Source organism: Sphaerodactylus townsendi, linkage group LG02, assembly GCF_021028975.2.
Source record: "Sphaerodactylus townsendi isolate TG3544 linkage group LG02, MPM_Stown_v2.3, whole genome shotgun sequence".
Lineage (NCBI taxonomy): Eukaryota > Metazoa > Chordata > Lepidosauria > Squamata > Sphaerodactylidae > Sphaerodactylus > Sphaerodactylus townsendi.
Window position 1 is genome coordinate 147,011,856 of NC_059426.1, and position 17,572 is coordinate 147,029,427.

The 17,572-nt window shown below is 42.1% G+C and overlaps 1 protein-coding gene across 1 annotated transcript in view; it reads right to left on the reverse strand.

Moving 5' to 3' along the window:
* Positions 1-241: 241 nt before the first annotated feature.
* The window catches only part of SEL1L (SEL1L adaptor subunit of ERAD E3 ubiquitin ligase), a 33,360-nt gene continuing 16,029 nt past the window's right edge, over positions 242-17,572 (reverse strand). Inside the window, 20 exon segments of the mRNA XM_048485408.1 lie at positions 242-271; positions 273-321; positions 323-378; positions 381-410; positions 412-441; positions 4,041-4,177; positions 4,661-4,834; positions 5,936-6,010; positions 7,479-7,617; positions 7,619-7,655; positions 8,842-8,963; positions 8,966-8,982; positions 9,984-10,071; positions 11,506-11,523; positions 11,525-11,566; positions 12,074-12,110; positions 12,112-12,146; positions 13,522-13,596; positions 14,950-15,006; positions 16,875-17,029. Of these exon segments, the coding sequence (XP_048341365.1) occupies positions 242-271; positions 273-321; positions 323-378; positions 381-410; positions 412-441; positions 4,041-4,177; positions 4,661-4,834; positions 5,936-6,010; positions 7,479-7,617; positions 7,619-7,655; positions 8,842-8,963; positions 8,966-8,982; positions 9,984-10,071; positions 11,506-11,523; positions 11,525-11,566; positions 12,074-12,110; positions 12,112-12,146; positions 13,522-13,596; positions 14,950-15,006; positions 16,875-17,029 (1,403 nt within the window).

Sequence of the window (17,572 nt, forward strand, 5' to 3'; positions counted from 1 at the left end):
TGTTATTCCATTGGCACTGAAATAACATTCATCTCAGTCTTGAAGAAAGTTGCATATCCCTGAAAAAAAAAAATAAAAGGCATTGTTCTCAGCAGCTTTCATAATGCAACTACTCCTTTTGTCTCTGATGTGGAAGTGACCATCCATCTGGTGTCGTAAAAAAAGAAAAAAAAAGAATCACAAGAGCAGTCCCAGCTGGGAAAAAATCCAGTTCACGACATCCAGATCCTCGGCTTTTTTGCTATTGATGTGGAGGATGTTCTGGAGGAGAGCTCTTGGGGAGGTGCGGCTGGTCGGAGTCCTGCAGGCCTGGGGAGTTGCTTGATGCTGCCTCTGTCTGTAAGCTATAACTGTGCCCAGGAGCAGAGCAATGATGAGATCATGAGGTAAAGGTCCCACTCTGGTCCCAAAGAGCTGATCCATGTCAAGATGGGAGAACACCTCCCTTGATCTGACCAAGGAAAGAAAAAAGAGTGACACTTTACTTTCTTAACAGCAGGGAGAAATTACAAAGAAGATATTTAATAAATTGGTTCTGATGAGTTTTCGGGCTGTGTGGCCATGATCTGGTGGATCTTGTTCCTAGCGTTCCGCCTGCATCTGTGGCTGGCATCTTCAGAAGGTGTATCACAGAGAAAAGTCTGTTTCACACTATGTGTCTGAGTGAGAAGGGAAAGTTTAGTGTGGTATATTGTCCATGTGTGGTATATTGTCTGTGTGATACACCTCTGAAGATGCCAGCCACAGATGCAGGTTAAACGTTAGGAACAAGATCACCAGACCACTGCCACACACAGCCCGAAAACCCACCATAACTAAGTTGAATCTGGCTGTGAAAGTCTTCGACAACACATTTAATAGATTGTCCACAATGTGTGCCAGCAACTTACTGGAAAAAATTCCTTGTAGAGGAGCATAAGAACATAAGAACAAGCCAGCTGGATCAGACCAAAAGTCCATCTAGTCCAGCTCTCTGCTACTCGCGGTGGCCCACCAGGGAGCTCACTTTCGCAGTGGCCCACCAGGGAGCTCACATGTAGGATGTTGAACACAATGGCATTCTGCCGCTATTGCTCCCCCACACCTGGTCTGTTAAGGCATTTGCAATCTCAGATCAAAGAGGATCAAGCTTGGTAGCCATAAATCGACTTCTCCTCCATAAATCTGTCCAAGCCCCTTTTAAAGCTATCCAGGTTAGTGGCCATCACCACCTCCTGTGGCAGCATATTCCAAACACCAATCACACGCTATGCGTGAAGAAGTGTTTCCTTTTATTAGTCCTAATTCTTCCCCAGCATTTTCAATGAATGCCCCTGGTTCTAGTATTGTGAGAAAGAGAGAAAAAATGTCTCTCTGTCAACATTTTCTACCCATGCATAATTTTGTAGACTTCAATCATATCCCCCCTCAGCCTCCTCTCCAAACTAAAGAGTCCCAAACGCTGCAGCCTCTCCTCATTGGGAAGGTGCTCCAGTCCCTCAATCATCCTTGTCCTAGAAATCTCTGGAAATCTTGAAGCTCAACTATACATTTAACCTACTAGTCCTTCAAGGATCTTATGGATAGCTACCCTCTCCAGAATTTTGTCTTTACCAAGACAATAAATAACTGAGTCAATATCACCCAGTAGTTTCTAGGCTGAGTGGAGATATGAACCTCATTCTCTCAGATCGTGGCTCAACACACACACCACAAAACCACTATAGCACATTGGCTCTCTGCATAAAACTCCGCCTAACACAGAATAGAGACTTGGATCCTAGAGTAAGTTCTGTGCATGCTAGTTTCTGCTGCTGCAAAGCATCCTTCTTCTTCCAACAAAACTCTCTTTTGTGCAAGATCAGTGGTTTTCAATGGGCCCTTCAGTGGAGCAGAATGTTGCCATGGCACAGATTAGCACACACTGAACTGGTTCACAGGATCCAAGCCACAGCATAGAGGTTTATTTTTTACCAACATGCTTCATTCAGCACACTGAATTCTAGAAACTAGGAGAAACCTTTGGAGACTTATTGCACAGTTATGTCATGTGGAAACACCAAAGAAGAGTTGCTTTCATATCTACTTTTTTACAATCACCTTCCCCACAATAGACATCTTCATGGTCTCCAAGCCACAGACCTTCAAACTAGAGGGAGAGTTGATTTGGTATGTGGGTGATGTTTGTTAAGTAGTCATCTAAGAAACCATAATATATTGAATGTTTTAATATGTTTTAACTATAAACTTATTTATGCAGTGTTTTTTAGAATGTAGCATTAAATATGCATGTTAGTCAAGACTGGGCCCAGCCTTGGCTGGGAGGGCGAGATTACTAAATGCAATCAAATCAAAAATAGTTGGAGCTGGGAGAGTTATGAGAAAAAAAAAACAGCAACTAGCCCAAGGTCACCCGGCAGGAGTTCATGTGGAGAAGTGGGGAAACAAACCGGTTAATCAGATTAGGAGTCCACAGCTTTATTATTGGAGAAGTAGGGAATCAAACCTAGTTTTCCAGACTAGAGTTTGTTGCTCTTAACCACTACAATCTGATGAGAAGTGTTAAAATAACCATCCTCAAGTCCTTGAAGGGTTGTCATAAGGAGGTTGGTGGGAAGTTGTTTTCTGTTACTTTAAGAAGGTTGGACCAGAACCAAAGGGTCAAAATTAAATCAAAACAGTTTTTAAGTTAAACACCAGGAAGAACTTCCTGACAGCAGAGCAGTCCCTCAGGTACAACAGCCTTCCTCAGGAGGCAATGGGCTCTCTCCTCCTTCTGAGGTTTTGAAGCAGAGGCTAGATGGTCACCTGACAGAAATGCTGATTCTGTGAATGTAGACAGATCATGAGGAGGGAGGACAGGGAGGGGTTGAGTCAGTGCTCAGCTCCTGTGGACCTTTCTTATATGCCCAGAGTAATGCCAATCTGATCAGGAAGCTTAATTTACCTCCAGACCAGACTGGCCAGGAATCTCAGAGGGATTTTGTCATCTTCTGGACATGCAGCAGGGGCCACTTGGGTGTGTGATATGGGGGGATGCAGTTGTAAATTTTCTTGTGTGGTTCAGGGGTGAACAGGATGACCCTGGAAGTCCCCTTCAACTCTATGATTCTATAGCTAAACAAAGAGATGGATTTTAACATCTTGCTTCTGTTAAACAGGCAGAGCATCAATCATTTTTCTTCTTTCCTTGATCCTGCAGCTGTACAGAGCAAATTCAGCCACGGTACTATTTTTGTGGGGTGGGACACACCCATTCTGACCTCTGTCACACAAATAAAAGGGCAGAATTCAAATTTTTGCTTAGCCACTCTCAGTTGATAATTCTCTTCCCAAAGAACAACTCTGACCAGATACACTTACGAGGTATTTGTGACGAACCCTTCCACACTACCCTTTTTTAAATAGGACAATAGTAACAACAGCCCCAATTTCAGCTTACTACGTCTGCATGTTCTCCTAGTTTTGTGGCTTGTTATACTATCAGGCAATGCTGAACTGAAACCTGCAAAACAAATTAACTGAAATATACACAAGTTAAGGATTGTGTGCAGTCTCTGATTTGATTCTGATTTGCTAAGCTACCTGGGTATGGAAAGAGTGATGATGGCTCTGTGGCTAGCCTCCTCTTTGCTCTGGGTGGCCAAACTGAACTTGAGCCAACTCTTCCTAGAATGGTTCAGAGTGCCAGAAGCCTCTTGGGTCAAACAGTTCAGGCCAGCACAAACAGGACCGCTTGTCATTCAGAACAAAACTTAACTTACTGGCTGACTAAGAATGAGATGTCAAGCATTAAGTGCAACTTGAAAAAAGCAAAATACTATTACAACTCAGGTGGAATGAGAAACAAGTGAAACATTAACTCCTCCTTAAGAACCTATTACCTTCACAGCCTTTCTCCAGCTCACGGGCAAATGTTTCTGCACCTTAAAGCTCTTTCACATGATACCATTTCACCTTCACCATGGGTCACAGCAATCATAGTCATGAAGGATAATTGGAAACAGGAATGCAGCGTTGTTAAGATACTGAAGGTAATGTTAGGTGGCCTGAGAACCCACTGGGTTTACATTGGCTTCTTGTATATGCTGGAAGGCATAGCGATTCCCAATTTGCAGAGGGGCAAGGAAGACTGGAACTTGAGCATCGGGACTAGCATCAGCAGCCATGTCATAGAAGCGTTTTGCAAAGATTGGATATCCTAAAATATATGTTTAATTAAAAAAAATCAGATTGAATTTTTAATGTACTGATTTGTGCATAGCAAGAAGATGCTATGAATTAAGTCTCAAAGATGTATTACTTAATTGAGTATGACAAGAAACCAGTACTTGTCAGTGTTGCAGGAAAAGAATAGGTTGGCATAGTATAGAACTGGAAAGAGACCACAAGGGCCATCAAGTCCAATCCCCTGCCATGCAGAAGTTTGAACAATTATGCCTTTACATCTCTTCAGCAGCAAAACTGCTGGCACTACTGCTTTAAGCTATTGAAGTCTTCTTGTGTTATGCTGCAGTATTTTTCGCATAACAGAGGCCTTCCATGCAGCCACACACTGTAAATGTTAAGGAATTGCCTTTCCTAAGCCCCAAACTACATAATACACAAGGCCGCGAAGTACATTCTTAGCAGGAGACAGCTGACTTATCTTATAAACACTATGCACCTCAAGCCAGGCTCACCTGCTTGATGCCAAGTCCCTTCTCATGCATGTACCCAAGGTTGAACATAGCTTGAGCACTATGTTGATGCTCTGTTGCCAGGTGGTAGTGAATAAATGCAGTTTCATAATCAACGTCAGTGCCAAAGCCGTAGAAGTGGTAATCACCGAGTTTGAGTCTAGCAACAGTGTAACCTATTACCCAAAGAAGAACATCTGTGAAAACCCTCTCGAGCTGTCTGACATATGTTCTTAAATGAATTGATGATGCTATAGTACCTTAAGAAGACTTCCCCACTGAAGGGTTTTGATAAACAGGCAGAAACATTAGGATTTTCAATACTCAACTAATGATACACTGTTGGGAGACAATACTCATGGAAGAAAATCTTCCCAGCTCCCTTTTCCTGCAGCCTTCCAGTGACCCTCCTAACAAGGAACTGCTGGAAATCAGAGATAAGCTGTAGACAAAAGGCATGTAGCAGAGGCATAGCAAGGGGAAAAGCGCCCGGTGCACTGGTTCCTCTGCCCCTGGAATGCCCCCGCCACACCCCCAGAGGGGTGTGCGCTCCGTACATCCCCCCCGCTCCCTTGGAGCTACGCGCCTGGCATGTACCATGTTTATCCATGTGAGGGGGTGGGACATAGCAATACTCTTCTGGAAATTCAGAAGGTGGGAAGGAGAAGGTGGGAAACATTCTGTACACATAATTTGGGAGTCCAACCCATAGAGAGGGGACTCATTCCTCAAAAGGTCAGGCTGATTTTCGAGAAGCTTTAGGTATTAATGAACCAACTGTCCCAGTTCTGCCTGTCATGATCCATTAGGATAAAATCAAGGCGATGAGCACAATATAAGCCACTTTGCATCCCAAGTGGACAGAAAGGCAGGCTATAAATGAAGTAAATGAAATAAACGGTCCTATATTCCACTCTAGTTCTCTTGCAATTAAAAAGAAAGTTTGACATTTTAATAGCCATTCCTGAACATATCCTCTGAACAAAGTACGAAGGCACATATAGAATACATATATGGGAAGTGTGCTCTCATGAAAAAGCAGTGTTTAAGTTTATTAATTATTTTTATTTTGATGGTGATTAAGGCAACCACCACGAGAAAATAAAGTTTCTTAGCGGGAAGGTATTTTATATGCAGTTTTTTGCTTAGTGTATAGAATGATGCGGAATTTTTAGAGTGGCAGAATTTATTTTGCTTTTTCTGCAGAATAAAGTGAACAAACAGTTTCACAAGGGACTCGTGCACTTCTGTCCATGGCCATTTCAGCGGGTACCAACCTTGCGAGGCAGCTCTGTTCCAGTGTAGCAAAGCTCTGGTATACGTCTCATTTTCTTCTATGATGCTGGCTTCTTCTGAAGTTTGAACAGAACATTGAGAGAGTTAAGGCACAAATAATTTTTAATGTAAGAATAAGCCCAGACCGATGAGGCCCAATGAAAGGCTACTCTGATAGGACACACAGAGTCTGGGGCTCACTGTTCGAACAGCACAATCCTAAATGGAACGACACCCTTCTAAGCCCATTGACTGAAGTGGACTTAGAAGCAGTGGTGGAATTCGGCTGGTTCAGCCAGATTCAGGCAAACTGCTTGTTAAGCCCCTCACTCCCCCTCTCCTGGGACAGGGAGTGATGGGGCTGTGCTGCTGGCCTAGAGGTGCATGGGCCTGATTGGTGGGTCTGGCGAGCTGAAGTTTGGGCAATGCGCCTGCTGGGCTGTAGGCCTTTGAGGGAGACTCACTGGTGCTGGGTTGCAGCTAAGGGCACCAGCAGGCCTCCTCCCTCAAAACTCGCCGACAGAAAGCGCACTGCCTAGAGATCGCACTCCCCTTCCCCGGCTACGAGGTGCAGCCAGGAAAGTGAACTGAGGCGCCAACGAGGGGGCAAGGCGAACTGGTGGCTGAGGGATTAGAATCCCACCACTGCTTAGAAGGATGCATTTTGTTTAGGATTGCACTGTTAGAGTAGCAGAAACATGAAGACTAATCAACCACATGGTAAAATTGAGACTATTTATACCTGCTGCTCATCTGCAATACTTTTATACCAAAAGTCTTGAGTTGTACTTATAAGTGACTTAAGAGATTGATTGAGGCAGCACTGAATAGCTTGACACTTTAACCTCTCCCCAAGCCCAGTCCCTGGCTCCTTGCATGTAGTCTACTGCTCCACACAAGATCAATTCAAGTTGTTAGGAGGAGACCTACATCTTTAATTGCAGAATAACCCTGTATCTGAAACCTGTCCCTGCCTTCATCAGTGTGCTGGATGCCCTTCTCTGTGATGATGCTCCAATAATTAATACTCAGATATACTGGTTCATCATCTGCCCCTCTTCTCTTGTAGGCAGAAAGCTAAAAACCATTTTATTCTCTCGTGGGGCTGCAAGTCATGAGATAGTTCCGATTTTGCTGGTGCTGGTTCTGCTATTGCCTTATGCGTTAAGATCGCTCTGGGTGGTAAGTCGCCTTGAAGGCTTGCAGAGGAAAGGGCTGATGTAATAGGATGCAATTACATTTTATTAGGATAGCAGTCCATTCATTCAATTCTAAAAATCACAGCAGGTGGTAGTTGCACCTTAAGACTGGTCCAGCTCATAAGACATTCTCCAAGGATCTCCGAAGCAGCACGAAGTTTCAACTTAGCCAAAAATTACAAGTGGAACAGAATCAAATTAGGTCAGCAGTCGGTGGCTGCTCGCACACCATTTCATGTCAGCTATCTTAACATCATCAAAAAGGAAAGCACCTCGGATACGAGATACTGATTTCATTTCACCTGCCACGAGATAGCACTGTACCCATTGCAGCCTGTTTCCTTACTTTGATCAAGTATGAAGGCAGCATTGCTCTGCGCCACTTCATAGCCTTGCTCCGCCAACAGGAGATACTGAACCACAGCAGAATTTGCATCACCTTCTTTGTAGCTGTTGTAGGCGGTCATGAGCTAGGACCAGCGGCCCTCGTTCACAGGCGTTCTTAAACAGCTGCAGAGAAAGCAACACCACACCATGGTAACGTCTTTAACTAAAAGGAGTTAATATACATTAGTCACTCCAACTAAGTCTTTGCCATAGTCTACTTTATTCACAGGCATGTTGAGCGGGAGTCGCGATGCATTCAACAAGGAATCAGAATGACAAATAATAAAATAGAGCTTATCAAAGCTATCCAGAAATTCACATGGCACTTGTCTTTGCATCATAAAAATACTGTTTTGTTGAAAATACTTCACGCAGTTTAAGTCAAGCCTCTCAGAAAGATTCTTCAATGGGTCTATTTCATTGCTGCCACAGAGGACAGAGTTAAAGACAGAGCAGCACAATTCAAGAGAAAAAAAAAGATCACCTGCCAAGCATACAGGGAGAGTTGCCCTCTTTGTCAATTGTTCACGTGGGGTAGATGAGATCTAGCTAACAAACTCATCAAGCATCAATACAAAACAAAACAAAAACTTCGCGCATGCTTGGTAAACTTATATGCTATCATGAAACAGTGGAACTAAATGTCCCATTATTTTACAGTTTTGAACAACATTAAATAAAGTTTATGTAAGTGAGAATGATTTACAAACAGCTCTTCTCTGGCTTCTATCCTGACACAAAGTGGTTGCCTATTACTTTCATTTTCATATCCATTACAACACATCATCCTCTTTGCAGACACCTGCACAGCTGGCAACGCGTGGAAAACAGAAGCAGGTGTCATGCTGCTAGAGTTTAGCCCCAATTACTGAAGGACAGGGGGACCATCCTTCCCACCTACTAACTAGCAGCAAGATAAATCATTTCCTTTTTATCATCTGCCTTTCTGAGAATTCGAGACTGAAGGCAAATCAGGAATCCTATGAACAATGAAGTAATTGTCCATCGTAATTAGGTACAATGTAATAAAACTGGATGACACAATTTAAAAATGGAATAAAAGCAGTACAATACTATCTTTATTTAGATGTCAAACTATTTTGGAGAATTACTTGAGACCTTGTTGGGAAGCATTTAATGGTACTGTATAGGAATTAGAGCCACACAAAATGGTATTCCAGGCCCCAACATGAAGTCTGATCAAGAATGAAATTAAACAGAGCTGAACTCTGAATACAAAATGTTACTTGGCTGTAATGGAACAGATTCTGGCCAGATGAAGAAAGGCGAGAATGCAAGATTCTTACCTCCAACTGCGAATGCGACAGGAGCGCTCTACCCCAGTGGCAGTGGCATGCATCTGTGCCAGGTTATAGAAGGCTAGAATGTGGCCTCCTTGAGAAGCTAAGTTGAAAAAATTCAAAGCCTTTGAATAATCCTTTTTTTTTTGACTCCAATGCCATCTCTGAACAGAGCCAGGACAGCAGAAGGTTAGGGTTGCTTATTGCAACTGATGCTACTTTGTCTACTTACAGTCTCTCTACCAACTGTTGAGTACAAAAGTTTAGTTAAAACTGAGTGCAATTGCAGCCATAAAATGACAGTCAAGATGATGCTGTTTTGTAGAAAATATTTAGTTCTGGTACATAAGAACTGGGTGCCCTTTCCCTTAAATAAAGTTCCCTATGAAGACTACATATTTTAAAAGTCTCATTCTAGATTTCTTTGGCTAACCCCATTTACAGGCAGATCTTAAACTCAGAAGAATGTTCTGTCAAGATTAGTGATCTGCTTCCTGATCAGTATGCTTTAGATATAACCACCACCACCAACAAACAAAATGGCTTCCTAAACATCAGAATCTTTTTTTAAAATGGGTGATAAATTATCTAAACTAATAAAATAAAATTCAAAGCCTACCCCCCATCAGATTCACTTTCCTTCTGGTAACTAGACACATCAATTGCTCATGTCTGTTTTTTTTCTATCATTAGGTATTTGGCAGAAGAACAGGAAAAAAAACTGGATGTAGTCTCCCACAAGTACTTCAGGAACAATATCTATCTTTAGACAAAAAGTCCAGAAGTATGCAAGAGATGTATTACGCCTTCAAATATCCCTTCTTAAAAAAAAAAGGGGAAGGAGCTCAGATGAGCGCTGGTTTTGAGTGCCATCTAATGAAGTTAACTAGCACAGCAAATATTAAACTGTCGATATACATTTCATTTTATAGCATGCCTTTTCTTCCCTGAGACTCAAGGTGAAAAGACAAGCATAATGCAATAAACAATGCAATAAAACCAAACTACAAAATTAAAGGAGGCATTAAACACCCAGAATACAAGATCTCAAAACGGGAGAGAGCAATCCAATAAAAAACAGTATAATACAATAAAAATACAATAAAGATGGATTACAAAATTAGAAAACAATGCAACAAAATAAACACTGGAAAGCTACTTACTGTAATACATGGAGCCCAACTGAAGCTGTCCATCTACCCATCCTTGATCGGCTGCCTTCTGGAAATATTTCAGTGCCAGATCATAATTCTGCTGGGAGAACAGTTAGTATTGGATTAGGATCCAGAAAGACCAGCATTCAAGACTTCACTCAAATGTTCAGAGGCTTGTTTCTTCACTTTAAGCCAGATTTTCACTCAGCCATTGAGTTTACTGGATGATCTTCAATGAATTATACTTTCAGACTAACCAATCTCACAGTTTCTGTGAGGATAAAAACAGAGAAGGAGGAGCCCCACTGTCTTGGATCTATCTGAGCGGTTTCCACAGACATGAAAGATCCTACCAACTGGTTTACCAAGTTTCTTGCCTTCCCTGGGCTGTAGCCCAAAATGTCCCCAAAATGCTGTTCTGTGGAGATCGTCTCCCTGCCCGGGGGAGCAGGATTTTTAGGTTGCAACAGGAAGTTGCTCCAATGGATCCAATCCATTATAGTTGCTTAGAACCAGTGGCCCGAGGCTACAAGGGAGAAGGGTGTATGCACTGCACTGGGCATCGCCTGGGAAGTGAAAATTGCACCCGCCTCCCTTGCCCGCCAGGCCCGCCCACCAGCCCACAGCCCGTTTCCAGCTGACTGAAAAAAGGTAAGTTGGGGAGGGGGGCAGGGGCCAGAGACTCGGTGGCCAGAAAAACATAGAGTGCACCCTGGGCGACTCCTGCCCAGCTATGACACTGCCCCAGAACTCCCTTGCACTAACAGCATATTGGGCAACTTTTGAAAATGTCGTGTGTGTAACATGATTATTGGTACTCCACCTCACATCTCTGTACAGGCCTGGAAGCTGCTTGTGTAATTAACATTATTTTACAGGGCTCTGTTATGCAGATGGATATTGGTATTATGAGAAAGTAGAAAGACTAGACCAAACTTTTCAAAACGAGGCTTGTTTGTTATTTCAGGAACAGGGGGGGTTTGAATTCCTGCCCCATGAACACCTCAAAACCCTGCCTACTTTAGAAGAAGCACTCTGCAGATAATGTCGTAGAATATTTTAATTCTGGGTAGAATCCCTAGACCAGAGAAAGGAAAGGGGAAAGAAATACTCCTCCTTTTTTTGCTCTTCAAGGGCACAGGAACTTTTTTTGAAAATCACCCCTTTTCTATAAAGGAGCACATCTCTAAAAATACCAATTTACCTTCCCAGTCTCATAGACGTTCCCATATGCAATCCACAGAACATTTGTATACCTAGACTTCAAGGGCCTTTTGAAGGTATACTTTTGTTTAAGAATGCAGTTAATTAAACTAAAGCATTTTGACAGCTAATAATACCTCAGATTCATTTTCAGCACACTGGGACAATACTCAGGTGTATTATATAATGCAAAGATTTGTTGGATTGCACATTGGAATTCCCATTAACAGAGATTTCCTGAGCAGCAGCCAAGTGGGAAAGGCCTCAATTGGATGTGAAATCATCTCAAGCAGATTGAAATGGCGCACTGTACTGAGAGTAAACTTACCACTGGAACACCTCTTCCCATATAGATAAGCCATTCCTAGACCACTTTGTCCACAGGTTACCTGAAAAACAAAAAGTTATAATGTGATTACACAGCAATGTGATTGAACATTTGAATCTAAACCACCAATGTGGACTATCATTCACAAAGTATAGCCAGAGCTTACAGGAAAATACGTGCTTTGGGCAAAAGTGTCTCATAGTTTCAGATTTTAAAGCCTACTCTTAGCACCACTGCATTATTCTACAGCTCCACTTCAACAGCAGTTTAGGATAAGGCTGCAAGCATGTTATGTTCTACAATCCAGGCAGGGTGGAAAGATCTACTAAACGAGTAGGGTGTAAACCAGAAAGAAAAGCCTCACAACTGCAGCACAACATGGGGAACCAAAGCACTGCTGGCTAGTGTGTCAAACAATGCTGACCTATAAAGCGACCCCTGCTTCAACACAAGGGAATAAGCTTAATATCAGGCAATACTTGGCTATATATTTCCTGTTACAAGGCTCCCTGTCTTCTTGGTTAGATCAAAATATTCTTAACTTCTACATGGCTAAGCAGGGGCATACCATATCAGCAGCTTTCTTGAAGTACTGAAGAGCTGTCGTTGCTCTGGGGTACAATATCACTTCCTTCTGGTATCTGGAAATAAAGCCGCAAATCAAACTTGTGCTTTTAAATTTTTTTTATTTTATCTGTATATACTGGAGTGTATAAGTCGACCTGCATATAGAATCGAGGCACCTAATTTTACCACAAAAAACTGGGAACACTTATTGACTCGCATTATAGAAGTTGAGAATTGAAATGCAGCAGCTACTGGTAAATTTCAAAAATAAAAATGGATGCCAATAAAATTACATTAATTGAGGCATAAGTAGGTTTTTGAATATTTATTTCAAAGAAAAACAGTAAACTAGCTCTTTAAGTGGAAAAGAGGGTCAACAAAAAACAATATGGTATCAACAATAACTTTAAAAGTACAAAAACCTTAGCTCAGCAACCAAGCTAAAACACAAGAGTTAAAATCCTTCAAAACTGGTTTTTGGTCCAAGGAGGAGACTTGATGTTAGCAGTACCAACATTTCAGAGTATCGCTAGGAGACCCTCCTGATGATACCACCCAAGGTTTAGTGAAGCTTGGTTTAGGGGTCCAAAGTTATGGAACCACCTCAAAATGTAGCCCCATCTACTATTAAGCTCCCCATTGGAAACAATGGGGGGGATGGAAACCTCCTTTGTGGGTCCATAACTGGACCCCTGAATAAATTTTACCAAACGGGTATTATCATCAGAAGAGTCTCTTGAAAAAATCCACGGTGCTGCTAGGAGTAGGGAACCTGTGGCTCTCAGATGTTCAGGAACTACAATTCCCATCAGCCCCTACCAGCATGGTCAATTGTTGATAGATGAACATCTTAGTTTTACATATAATAAAGGCTGATATCAAATTTACATAGCACTAGATAATTCAGCAGATGGGACGTATACTAATTACCATTGAAGCTGTGATCTATCTGCAATTTTGGCACCTTATCTGGCTGGAGAAAAGTACTTCGCGAACTAAGATCATTGCACAGAGAGAGCACCATCTCCTAGAAAAGGGGTCCTTAACACAAAGCTGACTTATACCAAAGACCTTGGGTATTGGTTTTGTCAAGGTCAGTATCATCTGTATTGACTGGCAGTGGATCTCAAGGCTTCAGAGTTCTTTCATCGTAACAAATCATTTCTACTACAAATGTTTCGAGACTGAACCTGGAGACTTTCTGCAGGTAAAGCAAAGGCCTTACCAATGAGCTACAGCCTCACTACAAAACCACTTATTGCCTTATACTTCCAGACTACTGCAGGGACATGTCAAAGTGAAGATATTGTACAAAGTGAAGGGATCCCCACTCTCCTACCACCCTACTGCAGGAAAAGGGATCCAAGTTCATGACCAGACAAATCTGTTTCACAGCTGCTAGTCAACTAGTTACAGTAGTAATCATAGATAATTCCTGGACATGGAAACCTTACCTTCCCAAAATGCCATGGCGTGTGAGTTGCCAGCATTAGCTTAGCTTGATTGAAGTATTCAAAAAGCTCTCTGGTTTGAAGAAAGGTAAACAGGAAGGAGGCATAAGTCATACATGTAAATTTTAAACTAACAGAATATTTGTCCACCACACTGCTCACTTTGGTAACTAAACAGTACAGAGCAGACATTATTTCTGCGAGCAATGGTAGCAGTTCTACCTAATAAGGCCACTAATGCATTCAACATGCTCATACAAGTGAAGTTTAATTCAGAAAGGATGAAATTCAGAAGTTGAATGAATAGCAGTAAAGCAACATTATTTCTTGGTTCTTTTACTATAAAAATCAAAAAACATGGCACTAGATTACAGCTTGTCAAGATCTCCTTACAAAGGTGGTGATTACATTGTATTGTCAAAGGCTGGCATCTTCAGAGGTGTATCACAGAGAGAAGTCTGTTACAGAAATGTGTAACAGACTTCCCTCTGTGATACACCTCTGAAGATGCCAGCCACAGATGGAGGCGAAACGTTAGGAACAAGATCCACCAGACCACGGCCACACAGCCCGGAAAACCCACCACAACCAGTGGCATACATTGTTTGGCCCCTCTTGTACAGCACTTTTATCAAAAACCCTGTGAGATAGCTTGGTCAGGGAAAGACGAAGAGAAATGGACAGGCTGGCTAAAGATCACCCAGACAGCTTTTTGTCTGAGTAGGCATCTGAACCTGGGTCTTCTGGATCCTAACCCAACACTAACTACCACACCAAGTTGGTTGATCTGTAACTCCCTCCTTTTTCATATCCAATCTGGACCAAATTCATATGGTGTCCTCCTGGCTGAGAATTATTCCCCTCTTACTTTACTGGAGTTTTGTTTACAAATGTGTTTAACTAATTCTTCCCTGGTGTACCAGCAAGTGACTACCTATATCCTACTGTTAGACATCTCATTTATTTTGCCTGTTAAGTCTCTTTTAGCAAGAGCAAAATCTGGCCACTTCAGAATGCCAGACCCATCTTACTTCACATTTATTTCTCTACTGGCCTTGTACAAACTAGGAATCTTGAATAGTTTAACAGCTGTCAGTTTCACTGCTTATTCAATCTAGTGAGGAAAACAATCATATGTTTAAGTAAATCTTGTGAAGCAGAAAGTTCTAAATTCTCTTATGTTAAGAATACATAGACAGTCATTTGATGTGCATTGTATGGAATCTGGCTCCATGCATTTCATCTTTTCCAGTTTCAAGGTTATGCCTTTATACATGCCCCCCAGAGAGAATTCCAGTATGTAAACACTCCCCAAATCTCTATCCAGCCAAAAGAGGCAGCTGTTATTCCCATGGTATTTCAGTCTATTAGCTTTTTATAAGCACTGGCACCTTCCTCCTCCCAAAATAGTTAAATGGCACGGTACCTGATGATTTTGTTCTACTCCTCTTCCTCCATGGAGATGCAACTGCCCAAGCCCAACCTGCAACATTAAGATAATGTCACACAGTTTCCTGCCACACAAGTTGAATAAAAAAAATTACACAAATGTAACATGAACTGTATCCAACATGAATACTAAACAAGAGACTGAGGAAATACCTGGGAAAAACCCATAGTGTTCTGCTTCAGCAGGTAAAACAAAATGATGCCTGCAAACAGCAAAATCTGTTGTCGATACAAGGAAAAAACCTGTCTAGTTTTCAGAAGCAGAGCACCATGCTTCCTGCCTCTCTGCACAACTGGTGAGGACAGTAGAAAGATGATGAAGCAAAGTCACTGAATGATGGAGAGGGTTTCTTTTTAGCACAAGCAGATTACAAACACACACTTAACCACCACGAGTGAAATCTCTTACCCCATCTAAGCACTGCCCAGCAACCTTGACTGATCTGTCTTCTAATGCTCTACATGCGTGGCTTAAGAGACCACTTCCCCACCGGTGAGGTCACAATACTGGCTCTTCTTTTGTGTATGTGTGTGTTTTTGTGCGTAGGGGCAGGTTCTGAATCTGAATGAGCTGAAAAGATATCCATAGGCTTGGAACGCTATTCTGCTTTTCACAGCAAGAAGAATTTAACATGCCAGTTGTCATTTGGTAAAACTGCAGAATATGCAAATAATAAGGAGTACCATTTTTGGTAGCTGGGCTGTATTTTATTCTGTTTTTATATCCTTGGCCTGCTCAGTTACTGATAATTCACATGCTTATATTTTGTGAACAAATTCAAACAGGCCTCTGGAAATGCAGCACATACTTGTTCCTACATTAACTAAAAAAATACATCCAGAGAATACCAAGGTTTTGGGGCATAATCCTTTTCAGCTAATGCTGTGCCCTGTGTGGGTGTAATGTAACACTCTCAGGTGGACTACTCCATGTGGTGGATGCTACTCTCCACAGTAGGAAGAATGTTCATTTTTGCTGAAGAGAGACAGTGCATGGGGTCATACTGTTGAGAGGTAAATTTCTGACTAAATTAGACTTTAGCATCTTCCCTTCTCTGCAAAAATGCTGCCTCAGTCAATCCAGCCTCTCACCCAAATAAACTTGTAGGTTTCTTATCTGTTTCTCTTTATGTCTGCTGCTATGCACCTTGAACTAAGTAAAGGAGTTTCTAACTCTAAACCAATGGCAGCCAGCTAACACCTAGGGCTGCTTACAAAATCCTTCTGCATCACATTTCTCTCCGTGACTCTGAATTACATAAATATTTACTGGAACAGAAATAATGATATCTGAATGTACAGATATTCCCAGAACTGTATTTCTGAAATTCGAAAAGATAATAAATTTATCCTTAATTGCAAAGTGTGCACACATCTCCAAGGCATTGTGGGAGATTTTCAGTGCTATTATTCAAATTCAAAGCAATGAAAAGAATCATGTGTTACACTTGGTAGAAGTCTCTTCCCTTTGATAGGGCGGGTAATATATTAAAATATGTCCTAGAAGAAGAAGAGTTTGGATTTATATTCCCCCTTTCTCTCCTGTAAGGAGATTCAAAGAAGCTTACAATCTCCTTTCCCTTCCCCCCTTACAACAAACACCCTGTGAGGTAGGTGGGGCTGAGAGAGCTCAGAAGAACTGTGACTAGCCCAAGGTCACCCAGCTGGAATGTGTGGGAGTGCACAGGCTAATCTGAATTCCTCAGATAAGCCTCCACAGCTCAAATGGCAGAGCAGGGAATCAAACCCGGTTCCTCCAGATTAGAATGCACCAGCTCTTAACCACTACGCCACTGCTGCTCCAATTTAGATCTTTCAATTTACAGAAATCTAGAGCTTTCAATTTCGGCATGTAATTCCAGGAACGATGAATTCCCAACTAAGGTAGAAAACCAATCTTACTTGTGCCTGTACGTCTCCTTTTTCAGCTAAAAACTGGTAATATTGTATCAAATCTTCTTCCAGCATCCCACTTGCCATCCCTGGATTTTCTACTTCATCTGGCAGGCGAATCCTCTGCACCACTGTCCCTCCTGTCAGAGAGATGTCACTTGCCACTAGAATGGAGGAAACATGTACGGTGTTTAAGGTCCACAGGAATAATCCCAAACAAACCCAAAGATGTTTCAATGCAGGGGTGTCAACCATGGGACTCAGAGGTTGGATTTGGTCCTTGAGGGGTTTATCAGGCTCGTAGGCTAGCTGAGGCCCCACTTATCGGGAGGTTGTTTTTTTTTGCCTCAGCTGACTTGTAGGCCTGATAAGCCCTCTCAAGGCAGCCAACCCACCCTGCTGTGGGCTCGCCAGTCCCAGCTCAAACAAGTCACATTAATGTCATATCCAGCCCTCGTAACAATTGAGTTTGACACCCCTGTTTTAATGCATTCTGCAGCAGCAAATGTACTCAGTAGGGTGCATGTGCACGATGATTTAAATATGTGCCTAACAGACACCTTGCAGTGGTCCTCAAGGCATACAGAAAGAAATGAGAAATTAAATAGGAGGAGAGAACATTGTGTACAGATAGCAGGAATTTAGCTGAACATTCCAGAAAGAGAGCACATTGTGATCTCGTGATATTTAATTCTTCAAAATACATT